The 16,870-nt window shown below is 42.6% G+C and overlaps 2 protein-coding genes across 4 annotated transcripts in view; one reads left to right on the top strand and one right to left on the bottom strand.

Annotated features, from left to right (window-relative positions):
* Art3 (ADP-ribosyltransferase 3 (inactive)) overlaps positions 1 to 16,870 on the top strand; it is a 94,472-nt gene that overhangs the window by 22,277 nt on the left and 55,325 nt on the right. The gene's annotated exons all lie outside the window — the stretch shown is intronic.
* Positions 8,170 to 11,466, bottom strand: Cxcl11 (C-X-C motif chemokine ligand 11). Its single transcript, XM_048425851.3, has 4 exons — positions 11,271 to 11,466; positions 9,858 to 9,984; positions 9,687 to 9,759; positions 8,170 to 8,951 (listed from the first exon to the last, which is right to left on the bottom strand). The coding sequence occupies exons 1-4, from the start codon at positions 11,323 to 11,325 to the stop codon at positions 8,910 to 8,912; spliced, it is 297 nt and encodes a 98-aa protein (XP_048281808.3). The 5' UTR covers positions 11,326 to 11,466; the 3' UTR covers positions 8,170 to 8,909.

Raw genomic sequence — 16,870 nt, 5'->3', positions numbered from 1 at the left:
ACTAAGATAAAACAAAAACCATCACCTCAAAGTTGGACAAGGCAAACCAACAGAAGGAATAGAGCCCAAGAGAAGGCATAAGAATCAGAGACCACTCACCCACACACTCAGGAGTACCATAAAATACTCAGCTGCAAGTTGTAATGTGTGCCCACAGGACCTGGTGTAGACACGTGTCTGTCCTGTGCTTGGTGCTTCAGTCTGAGCTTTGCTTGCTTGACTTAGAGGCCTTGTTCTGGTGTCCTCCATCCTCTCTGCCTGATTTTCTGGGGTTCCCTGAGCGCTGACGGGAGGGATTTGATGGGGACAGCCCACTTAGAGCTGTGTGTTTCAGGGTCTCACTCTGCGTAATGCCTGGTTCTGGGTCTCTCTACTTGGTTCCATCTGCTGCAGGAGGAAGCCTCTCTGGTGATGGCTGAGCAAGGCACCGATCTATGAGTATAGCAGAATATCATTAGGAGTCATTTTTTTAAGACCAGTAGTATTTAGTTTTACCTAGGTCCCTGAGCTATCTAGTCTCTGGCTCTTCATTACCCAGGCAACATCAGGTATGGGTTCCATCTCAAGAAATGAGCCTTAAGCCAAATCAAAACCAGGCTTTGTGCCACCATTGCCCTAGCATATTTTGCAATTCACTTCCTGTTGTGTCTAGATCAAAGGTTTTGAGACTGGGTTGGTGTTCAGGTTTTCTTTTGGTAGCCTGCAGTCTACCTTCCCGTGCCAAAGACATTAGACCGTGGGTGAAGGTTCTCTGTAGGCACTGGCTCGTCCACCCCATGCTCAGTGAGTTGTGTGGCTGTTACTTTCAGGAATGGGGCCTTGCAGTCAGTTTGCAGAGAGCAACCTACTGTTTTGACCACAGCCTGCATTGTTTGGGGATTTCCATGGGGCCCTTTGACCAATAACTCAACTGAATGTAACCCAGTCCTGGTACTGGAAGCTTCATTTGGTGACAAGAAAGGTCCACTTGGTGCTCTGCTTCCCCCATTATTATTTCATTAGGATTGCCTTCACCTACTTTAGGCAGTTGCCACTGCATTGGGTTGTAGCATGGATAATAGAAACCCAGAGACCGATATTGGGGTTCGACCTGAAGATCAGAAAAGCAAGGCAGTCAAGTACTAGAGAGACCTTTTCCCTCTCTCAAATCTTAAGGTGAGAGGGATGAGATCCTGTCTCCACGAATCCTTACACTCCATGTTCCAGTGAGTTCCCATCTTTTCCTTTTATATTCCTCTCTCTGCCCAGCCATATCAGTCTTGTCTCCTCCTTCCTAGTGCTGGGATACTGGGATTTAAAAGTGTGTGACTCCTAAACACTGGGATTAAAGTTGTGAGCCACCACCACCTGGATATGTTTCTGGATCAGTCTTGTGCAGTGCAGGGTAGGCTCGAACTCACCCCGATCCATCTGCCTCTGGCTCCTGAGTGCTGGGATTAAAGCTGTGTGCCTCCTCCACTCCCTGGCCTGTAGGGCTGACTAGTATGGATGGCTGCGTTGCCCTCTGATCTTCAGACAAGCTTTATTTATTAAAACACAAATAATATATCACTATATTATGTTTCTAGACCACCCCTCAAATGCCCCCTAAGTCTAGGCATATCTGCCAGCATTCCCTCCTTCAACTCTATCTCTCTTCCTCCTCCTCACCTGATCTCTCCTTTTCCCCCCAACCATCCCCAGTCCACCCATAAAATCTATTCTGTTTTCCCTTTCTCCATACCTAACTTCTTTGTATCTATGAATTATAATTTGGTTATCATGGCTAATATTCACATATATGTGAATACATATAATATTTATCATTCTGTGTCTTGGTTACCTCACTTAGGATGATTTTTTTTAGTTCCATCAATTTACCTGCAAATTTTATGATGTAATTTTTTTGGTTTTGGTTTTGTTTTTTTCGAGACGAGGTTTTGCTGTAGTTTTGAAGCCTGTCCTGAAACTAGCTCTCTAGACTGACCTAGAACTCGCAGAGATCCACTTACCTCTGCCTCCTGAGTGCTAGGATTAGAGGCATGTGCCACCACCATCTGACTGATGTCATTTTTTAGCAGCTGACTAATATTCCACTGTGTGAATGGACCATCCTCTGTTAAAGGACATCTAGGCTGTTTCCAGTTTCTGGCTGTTATGTCCAGAGCAGCAGTGAACATGGCTGAGTAAGTGTCCCTGTGGTGGGATCCTTTGGGTATCTGCTCCAAGAGTGGTATAGCTGGATCTTGAGGTAGATCAGTTCCTATCTTCCTGAGGAACCATTGCATTGATTTCCACATTGGCTGTAAGTTTGCACTCCCACCAACAATGAAGTATTCTTCATGTTCCATATATTTACCATATATGAACTATCATATGTGTTACTGATCTTAGCTATTTTAACAGGAGTAAGATGAATTTCAAAGTAGTTTTGATTTGCATTTCATTGATGTCTAGTTGAACCACTGGAAAAAAATGTTAAACATTTAAGTGTTTCTCAACCTTTTGATTTTCCTCTATTTCTAATTCTCGGCTTAGATTTGTACCCCCTTTTAATTAGACTATTTATTTATTTATTGGTATCTAGTTTCTTGATCTGTGAATATGTTGGTTTGGAGAGGTCTTGGAGTTTATTTGTGAGTCATCTTTGTTAGCATCTGTGGTAGTTAGAATGAAAATGTTCCTCATAGGACGTGGCCCTATTAGGAGGTGTAGCTTTGTTGGAGTAAGTATGACCTTGTTGGTGGAAGTATGCCACTCTAGGGGTAGGATTTGAGGTCTCATATATGCTCAAGCCAAGTCCAGTGTCTCAGTTCACTTCCTGTTGTGTGGGGGTCAAAGATATAGAACTCCCACCTCCTTCTTCAGCACCATGTCTGCCTGCATGCTGCCATGCTGTACCATGATGATAATAGACTAAGCCTCTGAACTGTGGACTACCCAGTTAAATGTTTTCCTTTGTAGGAGTTGCCATGGTCATGTTATTTCTTCACAGCAACAGAAACCCGAAGGCAGAAGTTGGTACCAGAAGTGGGGTATCGCTGTGATAGGCCTGGCCATGCTTTTATTTGAAAGGATATGGACCTTGGGACTATGGATTAGAAAAGCAGTTGAATTCTTTAAGTGCTGCTTAATGGGCCATCCTAGTAGGAGCATGGAAGACAGTGGGGCTGAGGGTGATTTGAACTATGGGCCTGGCTCAAGAGGTTTCAGAGGAGAAGAATTTTAGTATGTTGCCTAAAGATTATTCTTGTAATATTTTGGTTAAGAATGTGGCTGTCTTTCGCCCTTGTCTGAAGAATCTGCCTGAGGCTAAAGTGAAGAGGTTCAGATTAATTCTGTTGGCAGAGGAAATCTCAAGACAGCCTAGTTTAGACTCTGTAGTGTGGTTATTACTGGTCACTCTGACACAGATTTATAATGAAAGGAAGCAAACTGAGTTAGGAAAATACAAGATGTCCAATTTGAGGAGAAAAGGAGCACCAGGAAGTGGAATGGGACGAAGTCCTGTGTCCAAGGAGATAAACAGATCAAGAAATGGAATAAAGGGAGTGGTGACTCAGGGCAGGACCCCACACACCTAAGTTTCTAACTTTAATTCTAAGGAATTAAAGAATAGCTTAAAGCAGGGCATGGTGGTGCATACCTTTAATGTGAGTTTGAGGCCAATCTCGTCTACAGATTCAGTTTCAGGACAGCCAAGCTTAGGCAGTGAAAGAAACCACTGAAAGCAGAAAGTTGTTGAAGATGTAATTGAATGAGGGGCCATGTTCCAGCCCCAGTAAGCAGCAGAACTTGGCAGCTTCGACCACAAGGATCTGGCTTTAGAGTTAAGGACAGAGGAAAGGGCTATTGAATTTGCCTCTACAACTAAGGAAAGCCATGAGGCCAGGCATGTGTTGGGGTGTCCGTGAATGGAGGCCTAGAGAAGCCATTGTGTGAAGCTGTGAAGTTGAAGCCTGCATTGCATTGGAGAACCCAAGATGTTGGAGATACCATATTCATGGGATACCTGCCAAGAAGAGCTGCTAACAGAAAGTGGAACCAGCTCCAAGAGGAAGAAGTGTGATGTGGTCAACAAAGCTGAAAGGAGTTGGAGATGTGAAGATTGTTTTGACATCAGACATGGAGATGCAGAGTCTGGGGTTTGCACAGCTGGTTTTGGTCTTGCTTTGGTCCAGTATCTCATCCCTGTGCTCCCTTCCCTGTGCTTTGGAACAGGAATGTATATCCTGTGCTATTATATATTGGAAGTATGTGATCTATTTTTTTGATTTTATAAGGGATTACAGTTAAGAGATTGCATGAATCTCAGAAGAGACTTTGGACTTTTAAACATGGTTGAGACTGTGATAGACTAAGGGACTTTTGAAGTTGGACTAAATGCATTTTGCATTATGATATTGTTACAAGCTTATGGGATCCAGGAAGTGGAATGGGGCAGTTTGAATACGACCGGAGTCTACCAAGGCTCTCAGTTGAAACTTGAGTCTCCTGTTTTCTCTGACATTTGGACCACTGTCGAATTTGGAACTGGCTTGGTGTCGGGTATCTTCCAGGAAACACTCTTTTGTGATACACAAAACTGTACATCACTTCATGATCTCAGACTTAGTCAGCTTAGTTATCAGCATTTTGAAAGTAGAATTAGCAACTAAGACAAGAAGAAGAGACTGTTCTCTCCCCTGTGTAGAGATAGCAGTTCTGTGAGTGTGTATTATTTATAATCCACAGAATGCATTGACCACATCATAAATACTTACATTTATTAGTTATGGATTTTTTTGAGATAGATTTTTGCTATGTAGCTCAAGCTTGTTTCAAATTTGTGGTAGTCCAACCTCAGCATCCCAAGAGGTGGGATTACAGGCACTCATATAAACACCTGATTTCGTGATGGAAAAGTCGTGAGATAGGTAAAAAGATATGTTAATTCTATATGGACATAGTGGGTACCACGCTCATCATACAAAATAGTTAAATGTAGCCTTTCCTCTCTAATAGTACTTTGCAGAAGTATTCCATGTATCTGGGGACTCTCTTGGTTAGTTAGAAGGAACAGTCTTGAATTCCTAAGTGGCTGTTAGTAATTAATATTTCCTGTTCTATACATTTAAAACCTAGCCTTCAGATTTCCCCGATAAACCAAAGTTTCCAAGTTAGAGGCAGTACTGTATTAGTTATCTTTCTGACGACAATGTAACCAAGTCTCTGACGAAGTCACTTGAGCATTGGGTGTATTCTGGAGCACAGTTCAAGGGATACAGCCCGCTCTGGGGAAGGCAGGGTGGAGGGCAGTGTCATTGGTAGAGGGTGGTGTCGTTGATGAGAAGGCAGTGTGGAGGGCGGTGTCATCAGTGGTGGCAGGACTTTGAAGTATGACTTGCTCACATCTTCGAAGCTGATGAAACAGAGAGCTTGGCTAAAGAGGAGCTCAGCTCTTAGGCTCAGTTCCTGCCCTAGGAACACAGCTAGTACCAGCTAGTACCCATGGCCAAAGGTTCTACAATCCCTCAAAATAGTGCTGCCAGCCCGAGCCCAAGTGTTCAAATGAGAGCCTTTGGGGCACATTCCCTGTTCCTTCAAACACCGCAGTGTTTTCTTAATTCCTGTCTCTGCTCCTTAGCGTTTTTTCCCTTAATTTCTTTTCTTAGTTTCTACTGTTCATCCGCTCTACCCTCAGTCTATGACGTATTTCTCATTTTCTTTCTATTTTTATCATTATCCAATTGATTTAGCCCTTTCTGCTGTAATAAAATGCACATATAACTTAGCATCTTAGCCACTTAAATTATGGAGGTGATTAGCAGTGAGCACATTCCTAGCACCGTGCCGATGCCCCGCCCCCTCCCCAGACCCTGACCCCATCCTGTGCTCGTTTATCTCAGACACATGTGCCCACCAAACAGCATCCTCTCTCTACCCCAACCTCTTGAATCCCTACCAACCTCGAACAAGTAGATACAACAGATTATAATCCTATGGTGTTTTCATTTTCCGAATGAATATGAAGCTATATACAAGTGATGTAGTTAGAGGTTTTGATAGAAGAAAAAAATACTTAATTTAATTGTTAGTTAAAAAAATCTACAGGAAGACTGGAGCAGAGCTTCTGAAACAATCCAAGCTGTGACGACTTCATGTTCAAGAAATGTTAATGCAACCCCAGATGCATGGTTGTATAAAATAGGCACACAAGCAAATTCTGATAATATACTGCAAAGAATTTATTTTTAAACAATGATTTGCTGTACATATAATTTTGCCATTCATGAAAGACAAGAACAGTTTCATATGAATGAGAATGCATATGGTACTTCTTTTTACATAGGGCATTCCATCTTAGCTGGATGCTTGACATTGGAAGGAGTGGAACACCTTCAGTACATTTTAAAGTCTGAGGAGATCTTTTTTTTCTTTTTTTCTCTGTGTAACATCCCTGGCTGCCCTGGAACTAGCTCTTGTAGCCCAGGCTGGCCTCAAACTCAGAGATCCACCTACTTCTGCCTCCCGAGTACTGGGATTAAAGGTGTGTTCTACCACCGCCTGGCTGGATATCTTTATTTCAAAACTATCAGTGTTGAGGACACTGCTCTGCATAATTACACAAACAGCATGATGTGTATTTAGGGCATTTCAGAAATTGTTGGAAATTCTTCCCTAATCTTCAGCTAAAATGAACTGATTTCTTTTTAACAAATCTCAAGTCAGCAACTCAAAGAGCCGTGTACTGTCGGTGCTGGGGATTGAACCTAGGGCTTTGCACACGCCATGCAGTGGCTCTAGTATTGAGCTATAGTTCCTGTCCTGTAAGTGCAGCTAAAAAACCAAATCTTCTAATACAGTCCAACCCAAAGATACCCTGTGATACTTTTACATTCTGAATGATGACACTATGAAAATAGGAAGAGCCTTTTCCTTTGTAAATAAGCAACAGTGTTTCTATAAGAGCAGGCATCTCTGTATGCGCAGCAAACACCTCACTTGCTGCATATGCAGTGGTCTCCACCTGAGTGTTTCAGACACAATTGATTGATTGCATTCATGGTGTCATGGCATACACAGCGCAGTGTACATGTCAGCGCTCAGAACCAAGGTGACAGCAATATCCTGTAAGGAAACATGGGCAAACGCTGCTACAAACACCTTGGGCTACTGTGTTTGAGTTGTTTGGTCGTTGTGCTTTCAGAGGTCATGTACTGTTGCCAGGTGGGGTGTGTGTGTGTGTGTGTGTGTGTGTCCGTGTCCGTATTCAGTGATGTTGTGACCCCCTGTTTGCGGAGCTATGGACTGACAATCAGATCTGCAAAACAGACATACACATACGGGAGCTAGGTAGAAATGACCCATCAGGGCCAAGTCGGGTGTTAGGAAGCCACTGACAAGACTGTCACCGCTGCTACTTAGCGGTCGTCCTGATACTGTCTTTGTGTCCTGGCTAGAGTGCAGAGGGGAGGGGTAGGCACAGCCAGGCCAAGTCTTTGTTGAAGTTGGTAGGAAACATCCCTTTGGTTTCTCCATCTTAGCTGGGCTCAGGAAGTCACACAAGTAAGGGATTTGCTAAAGGGAAAAGGGGGAAGGTATTAGTTTAGGAAGAATCCCTCTTAATCGTAAATAAAGGTGAATAGATTCTTTTATGACTACTTTTTTTTAAAAAAATAAAGATTTATTTATTTATTATATATAAAAAAGTCTTGTGTCTGCCTGCATGCCAGAAGAGAGCACCAGATCTCATTACAGATGGTTGTGAGCCACCATGTGGTTGCTGGGAACTGAACTCAGGACCTTTGGAAGAGCAAGCAGTGCTCCTAACCCCTGAACCATCTCTCCAGTCCTGACTACGTTTTTTTTTTTCCTGGTGTTTTGAGACAGGATGTCTTTATGGCATTTGGGGATCCTGGAACCCCTTATGTAGACTAGGCTGGAGATCCTCCTGCCTCTGCCTTTCAGGTGCTGGAGTTAAAGGCATGCAGCACCATAGCCAGCTAATTTCTTTTTATTTGTTTAAGAATTTTCTAAAACACCTTTTCATTATATTCTTTCTCATCCCCAACTCCTCCCATTGAAGTATATTTCTAAAGAGTTCTGTATGTCTCTAAATTACAAAGTAAAAAAGAAAAAAAAAACTGAAGATGTATCGATGCCCAGGAAACATGCAGTTGCTTTTTATTTAATAATAGGCATAGAAGCTGACTAGAAAAACACCAGTTTATTTCTTTTTAAAGAAAGCCAATTTTAGCCATCCTACCATTCACAGTATGACAAAGGAAATGTCCAAAGTATATATTTTTCTCGGAAACAGAATCAAAAGGAACAGATTGATATGCATAGATTTTTTCAATATTTTTCTTTGGTGAACAAAAGCAATTTATATTTAAAATGTATCCAGGCTATTGTAAGTGATATAGTAGATAGAAAGAAATATACATCTTAACTTCTTTAGAACGCTTTGGGGGAAACCAGTGTTACTAAGGAAGCATTAGGGTTCTTTCCAGAATTGTCTGCAGTACATCTCATGAATGAGCAAACAAGATGCTATATGGAAACTGTCTTCTAGATGCTTATGTGCCTTGGGATTTGGGGGAAAGGAAGGAATGTTTATTTGTATGAAAAATCCTTAAAGAATGTCTTACTACACACACAGATGCTTTTGAGTCCAGTACTGGACTGGACTCCAGTAACAGTGAGTCCATTGTAACCACAGAAGGTAACGTGGAATACGCACCCATGCAGACACATGACTTTTCGAGATAAATATTTCTATAGCCAAGCAGAATAGCTAGGCATATCAAACCTCCTAGAAGGTTTTGCAGCCTGGTAATTTATGGGTGTATATTCCAAGAAGAAGGTCGGGTTCTTGTCTCACAGTTCATGTTTGAGTAGTCACAGTCAGATACTTCAGGTTTCCAGCCCCCCTTTTCCTTAGGACTTCACATGGTTTTGGCGTTTACAGAACTCTTTCTTTCTATTGCCTGTAATTAGAAAATAAAGAGTTTTTGTTTTGTTGGCTTTTTTAAAACAATCACAAAATATAGGTTTAATTACTATTTTAAACACTAAGGGTCGGGGAAAGACTAGCAAGGAAAGAAACCATAAATCCTCCAGTAAGACTACAGCTCTGAATAATACAAACATTTTTTTTCCTCTGAGTTTTAGAACATACAAAGATGGTCGAAAATGACCATTTGGTACAGATAGAATCCTCAGGACCTTTCTTACAATTAGATTTTAACATTTTCCACCAATAAAAACGGGTAATGTATGATTTATTCACTTAAGCCACAGACGGTGAAAGGAAAACTGACTTCAGGTAATCAGTGTGGCATTACTGAAGTAAAATCAGCAAACTGTCTTGTAGTAGAAAGTATGAAAGCAAGCATGATGCGTGTAACAGGCCACGCCACAAACACCAGATTGCCAGTGGACATAAAGGTAAACTATGGTTACATACGAGTAGTGTTTGTATAAATTCTTTGAAAATGGAAAGTTTTATTTACTGGGTTGTTTAGTTTCCTCAGTAGTTAAGGGCTGACCTGTAAGAACACGTAGCAGGAAAAGGATTTTGCCATAACCCAGGACCCCTAACTGAATGCTTCATGCAGCTTTTGTTAGGATTGTAATGGGGTCTTCCTGCAGTTGCCAGCTTTCTGTGGTCCAGAGCTCTCATGGATAAGATCACATTCTGGCTTGGAAGTCTGGTAACCTACCTGTTGTATGATGCGTGCTTGCTTTGATTTGGGGTTCAGGCACCTTTTTCCTTTATTGGCTTTCAGGGTAACACTGTTAAGGAAGATACAGAGAAGTTTTACCTTTGGGGGAAATGTCAACAAAACGAAGACACCTACCCCACGGTCATTTTCAGCAAGCCCATTCCTTACATCACTTCAACTTTGGCACAGCCTCTAGACGGGTAGATTATGGAGACTTTCTCAATGTCTGCCATCTTGATGGCTTTCACTCCGGGGTCTATGCAAAGACAGCGTCCCGCTCTGAACATACTGAAGCCTAGAACAGATCACGGAACTGGTTAGTCATGGCTGTGAATTAAATCCTGGGGGAAGGGGTGGCGGCAGACACATTTCTAGAAGTCTCATTTGTGTGGATTGGAATTAAGTTAGGATCTCCCTATAATATTTCCCTCTGTTTTATGTTAATTTATTATATCCTTGATTATTTCACTCATTGATTTTTATATATTATTTAATTTAGGTTTCAGATAGGACCCGTTTGCTGTTTGACCCAGGCTGGCCTCCAGCTCACCGGAAAGCCCAGGATGACCTTGAACTTAAAGCAGTGCATAGCAGACCCCACATTTTAGTGTTACCCTGCCTTCCCTCAGCCTCTTTAAGTCCAGAACTTACATTGTGCTATGTGTGCCACCCGCCAGGCACTTGATTACCTGAAATAACAACTACACAGCCTTCAGGGACACGGAAACAAAGTGGCTCTTTTCTTCTGGGTTTATTGTAAATGATTTTCTAGCTGGCACAGACCCTGGTAGTCTTTCTGTAGTAAATGAGCAAATAGTTAACAATTCTTTTGATCTTTGTCTTCCCAAGATCAGATTCTAGACTAAAGCTCAGTATCATAAATCATGCTGTACTCCAGAGCTAACTGTCTTTGAGACCCCACAAGTGCCTCCCGGGAAACCGCAAAGATTTGCTGTTTTCTCAGAGCAGGGAGAGTTTTAAACATGACTAGGTTTGTCTTATAGGCCCCATATTCCTTAGCCCTGATCTGCTGTGATCAGAAGAACCATCAGAGCACGGGAGACACAGTTCTGGGTTCAGCTGATGGGGAAATGTCAATAAGGTTGCCCTTTAGAGACAGTATTCTTGGGGGAGGGGCTGCAGAGCATTGTTGGTACCCACACTCCCCTAAACATGCTTGTCCTGCAGTGAAGTATTGATCAAACACATATAACATTACTTGACCATCGCCCCAGAAAGAATTTCCTTTTTTCTATTATTCTGAAAGTATTGGTTATGATAAATTAATAGGCTCTTGCTTAAAACCCTAATTTTCCCAGACACCAACATAATCCCATATAAGATTCTCTGAACAGACACTGAGAGCTACCACCAAAGGCTCTTGCTAGGTAATTGTCAGAAAATTAAGGAATCTATCCATAGTTAAAATAACCTTTTCATATAAAGATTTCCAACATTTCCTGCCATTGCTAGAACTTCTAATGTGTGACATTAAATTGACTGTGTATTTTAGATAAAAGACATTTGAAAGATAACACAATGAACGAACATATAGGCGCAGAAGCGAAAGGAATCATATACCTTGGACAGCTGCAGCACAGATTAGCACAGCGAAGGCTATGGCCATGCCCTTCATGTCCACTCCAGCTCCTGCTGCCTCTGCCTTGGCTTCGATGCGCTCTGCAAAGAACAGTGGGAAGGCTGAAGCAGGAGCATTTTATAGACTGCAGTCCTTGGCAGCAGCAGGAATTTCCCTGCTTGACTCATGCCGCTTTCTTGCTTCCTAGAGTTTCCCTTTCGTCCCCGTCCCCCATGGCAGTGCCTCTGCCGGTTCCTGTCTGCCGCAGTGAGGACCGTGACTGGAATGTGAAAGTGCTTGGGAACTGGAGTGCTGTCTGCACTGTAGCTCACCCCAGGGGATGCAGCTGTCTGCAGGTGCCATTAGCTACAGGTGCCTTTGTCTGGTGCATCTGGGCAATGTAATTCCAAGTCCCACAGACTCAGGAAGATCTTCCCAGTTCCAGTCAGCTCCTCCTCCTCCTCCTCCATGTAACTATAGGAAAGGACATGTATGTTAGACAGAGATTATTTGCTAACAGGTGACCTGCACTAACTTTGCATTGTTTTGCTTTCAATTTCTTGTTTGAAGTTCTCTCCCCACATCTGTGCGCTTGCATCTACTTCTTTTATTGCTTTTATTGAGCTATATATTTTTCTCTGCTCCCTTCCTTTCCTCCCCATCCCTTTCTGCCCATGATTTCCCCACTCCCAATTTACTCAGGAGATCTTGTCATTTATTTGTGTTTGAAGTTTAAAGCCATGTGTGTGCATGTATGGAACTAGCTCTTGTAGATCAGTCTGGCCTCGAACTCACAGAGATCCGCCTACCTCTGCCTCCCGAGTGCTGGGATTAAAGGCATGTGCCACTATCACCGGGCATGTGTGTGCTTTTTAGTGCATATACTTTGTATATTTATATTTATACTTTTGTATATTTTCTGTTAAGGACTATAAAGACAAAGTTGTCATCTCTTCCTATTTCTCTTAAGTTTTCTGACTCTGTTTTCTCTCTTTTAAATTCTGTTTTAAATGTGTCACTTATAGAAACATAATGAGTTCAAGTCTAGGAGAGGGTTTTTTTTTGTTTGGTTTTGTTTTTCTAGAACTTTAGATTGGGTGCGGTGGTGACACACACCTTTAATCCCCGCACTCGGGAGGAGTATAGGCAGGCAGATCTATGTGAATTCAAGACCAGCCTGACCTACAAAGCAAGTTCTATAATTGCAGATCGCTTCGAAGATTGCTGGAGCAGATACAGAGTGGAACAGGGTCCGGCTGCTCCTCCCGGAGGATGACACAGCTGGTCTGCTTTTATTCTGTGTTGACCTAGAAGTGGGAGAGCCGAGTCCCCCGTATGGGTGTGGTCGCGTATGCCTTCCCTCTGAAACATAGTGTAAATGCCAAGGAAGGTTCCAGTCTTGACTTTAGGTCTTCAGATACTGGATGTGAATGTATGGCGAGCTGGGAGGGGGACTGCTCTTGAACTGAAACTTTCTTGCCCGACTTCCTGCACCTAAGGAAAGCCCAACCTAAGGGTTGGCAGGGATGTTCCCCCCTCTTCCTCCCAGTAATCCAGTTTCCTGGAAAAGCCACCCTTTATGACAGTTCAGCAAATGTTTGCTCCCGGTCCAATGTATGTTACAGCCCTGCATTCTCAAGACTTTGTAACTAAATACCTTCTTGTTAAGGCAGAATTTTGTAACTTTTGTCCCATAAAGTTTCTGCTGGCTCTGCAGATGTGGGATGGGAGAGCTCCTAAGGGTTGGTTCCGACCTGTTCTTACCTGGCTCTGCAGATGTGGGATGGGAGAGCTCCTAAGGGTTGGTTCCGACCTGTTCTTACCTGGCAGTCTTGGTGTCACAGGAGAAAGGCTCCTTTTCAGAACATGCCCCTCACCCACGGATCCCCTGTTCCCTGGGAAATTTAGTGTTTGTGATCTGGAATGTGTCGTTCATCTCTGCTCTGAGTCCCTTAACTTACCATATCTTATCTTCATGATTTTTTTTTTTTTTTGAGATGGTCTGCTGCTATGGAGTTCAGATTGGCTTAGCTCGTGACTGTCTCCTTGCCTCAGCCTTTCAATACAGGCATGTGAGAATACAGGCACGTACCAATATGACTGGGCTCTCATTTATTTCCTTGAAAAAGGGATATCTTAATACTCATGTTATGTACTGATTATTTCTTCTGATTCTATAGAACTGACTGTTCTTGCCTAACTTAACCAGGAATAATGTAAAGTACATCCATGATTTAAATCTCTAGTAGCCACAGTGAAAAAATAAAATAACTAAAAATAATTTAAGCAATGTATTTAATGTAATTCAAAACATAAGAGATTATTTTGCTGCCTAATCAGCATTGCATGAATTATTTTTTTATTATTGAGTGTTCAAACTGAACCAGTCACATGCCAAATGCTCAGTAGTCTTATGTGCTTAAGTAACACATAAGGGACAGGAGGGCCTAGGGTAATACATACATTCCGTGTTAGTATATACTGGCTGCCATGATGCTCGCTCTAAAACAGCCCACGATAACAACAGACGCTGTGGTTTTGTTTACGGCAACATCTCTAGGTTTCCCTAACAGTTTCCTCTTCACCGTGAATTGTATCTCATTGCTCTTTTCTTTGAGTAAAAAGCAAAAAGATTAAACTATACTTGTTTTTTAAAATATCTTTATTATTTTTAATTGTGTATTTGCATGTGGGGCATGTGTATGTGAGTTCCCTCAGAGGTAGCAGCATCGGCCACCAGGAGCTGGACTTAAAGGTGATCCTGAGCCCCAATATCAGCACGGGAGCTTGACCTCAGGTCCTCTAGAAGAGCGATTTGTTCTCTTAACCACTGAGGCATGCTAAACGACGTGGTCTGTCCTTTCGGGACTATCGCCCTGTTTTGTTGTTATTTCCCAGATCAGGCTATTTTCTGCTTTCTCTTCCAGGTCCACCTAGTCAGCGTGTCCCCTTGAATTTAAGGAATATTCCAGGAAATGATTCTAATTTCCTTCTTTTGAAAAATTGTGTAATCTTTGTGGCCTAGTGAGTTTTCTGTTCTTGCGATAAAATGCTACAACCAGAAGCAACCTAGGAGGGAAAGGGCTTATTTCTGCTTAGAGGCCACACTCCATCACCGAGGGAAGCCAGGGCCGGAACTCAACCAGGACCTGAAACAGAGACCGTGGAAGATTGCTGCTTACTGGCTTGCTCTGTGCCTACTTCCCAAGTTCTGCCCACAGTGAACTGGGCCCTCCTCACACCAATCACTAATAAAGATGATTCCTACAGACGTGATCACAGACCAGTCTGTTGGGGGAACCTTGAGCTGAGGCTCCCTCTTGCCAGGTCACACTAGACGGCGTCAGGTTGACAATGAAAGCTGATGTCCAATGTCATCCATCTGAATCTTTAGTAGTGCTCCAATGACTCAGTTCATGGAGACGAGACAATGCTGGGGCTGAGGGGGAAGCTCAGAGGGAGCGCATTACCTGGTGCATCTGTAGGCTCTCTGGTTGACCCCGAAATTTCCAACATTTTCAAATTTGAAGTGATTAATGCAAGTCATTTAAGTGTAACTTTAACTCTCCATTTAATAAGTTTCAGAAACGAGGACTGACTCCCCCCACCTAATGTTAATATCAAGGATATTTTTTTCAGTTAGTGAAAAGTGGGCTAGAAATGGAAACCGTAACATTTCCATTTATTAGAAACCAGCATGATGTAACAGAATCCTGTTTCAGGTTTTAGACAGATGACTCACCCCAGCGGGAGAGAGTGCCAGAAGTCTGAAATAACATGCCTTGACTGAGCTCAATGATGCCCAAGCCCAGCTCCTTAACCTAAGATAGCACAGCACCTGCCGCCCTTTTATCAAAACAATTCAATCATTTTCGGAAGCTGTTAGTCAATTTTTATATTGTTAAGACAATGGCACTATGATCTCCTTATAACATTAAAATAATACTGGCCCAGAAGTCAGGAAAAACCCCACACACCGTGTTCAGAGAATCTGCCAGACCCTGAGTAAGACCACACAGTAAAGGAAACAGAAACTAGACATAAATCATGTAAATACAAAAGTCCATTAAAGCACTGAGAAAATTATGCATTTTACATAATTTATATTTTGCATAATTATGAATGTTGCTGAAAAGAACCCCAGAGTGAGCAGGAATTTTGAGTAAAGCTGTTTCTAAACTTAAGCTTAATATTCTGATAATTCGACCTAAGAAAACATTTTCCAAAGCTGCATTCTGCCAGCTGGCATTTGGAACATCTGCCAGGGTTCACGTTGCATAAACACCTCTTTGTGTTTGATGTGAACTGGCCCAGATGTTACAGCAATGAGTATGTGCACCGAATAAGGGGCGATCTCAGTGGCCACCACCGTCTGACTGACCTCCCCGTGTGTGTGAGAGAGAGCCCCGGCGAGTCCTCATCTCCTGCCCTGTCAGCATACGGAGAGGATGGGATCAAAACTGAAGTCTGCTGGACTTCAGTGCTGATGGGAGGCACTTAGTGTCCGAAAGATAGAAGACAAACAGCTTTGGACTTCCAGTGGTCAGAGATTTTAAAAGCTGTTTATTTTGTGTGTCTGTGTGTTCACATGTGAGCGGGCGCATACATGTATGCATATGGAGGCCTGAAGTTAATGCTGAGTGTCTCCCTGGTTGCTACATTTTACGCATCAGGCAAGGTCTCTTGCTGATCCTAGAGCTGGCCAGTTCTGACTAATTAGCCAGCTTACCCTTGTGTCTGCCTCCCAAGTGCTGGGACTACGGGGTACCGTCACGCCTGCCTGTCTTTTATGTGGGTTCTGGGGCTGAGAGCTCCAGCCCTCACACTTGCCAGGGAAATGTTTGGTGCACTGAGCGGAGGCCTCAGCCCCTGATAAACAGTTGCTGAGCGCTGGGTCTACCATCCCCGTTCCTGCTGGTCTGGTGACCACTGTCTCCAGCTTGTCCCTGCCCTTAATGTACTCTTATTGGCTGGGTTAGGTTTACTGTGGGCTTTCCTCTGCTAAGCTGCAGGCGAGGTGTTTATTAAGCTATCTGCTTTCATTCATTTTGGAAATTGAGTTTGAGCTACAAAGAGTTTGGGCCGTTTCCCTTCTGGATATTTCTCTACCTTTTTAGAAGAAAAATTATCATCAGATTTAATAGTAGCTATAATAGTGGTTATTATTTACTCCTCTTTTTCTTTTCTAGCCTGGGAAAACGCAGTACCTCAATATTGTTTTATCTACAACCAAACTCATTTGTCTTGGGATGTCACTTTTTATGAAATCTACTCCCAAGCTAGTTATATTAGTACATAATTAACACATGCCAAAGCTGTTCACTTACTTTTTATAATTTTTTTTACTTTTATTTTATGTTAATTTATGTTTTGCCTGTATGTCTGCATATATAAGGTGTCAGATCCCCTGGGACTGGAGTAGCAGACAGTTGTGAGCTGCCATGTGGGTGCTGGGAAGTGAACCCAGGTCCTCTGGAAGAACAGACAGTGATCTTTACCACTGAGCCATCTCTCCAGCCCCAATTATTTTATTTTTAAGTAATTATGAAGGAAAAAAAAGAACTTGAGTCTGAAAACTAATTTATTTAGAATTTTAGGTAAG

This window comes from Myodes glareolus, chromosome 8, assembly GCF_982192425.1.
Source record: "Myodes glareolus chromosome 8, mMyoGla1.1, whole genome shotgun sequence".
Classification (NCBI taxonomy): domain Eukaryota; kingdom Metazoa; phylum Chordata; class Mammalia; order Rodentia; family Cricetidae; genus Myodes; species Myodes glareolus.
The sequence above is the reverse complement of the archived record's forward strand: the minus strand, read 5'-3'. Positions and strand labels throughout refer to the sequence as shown.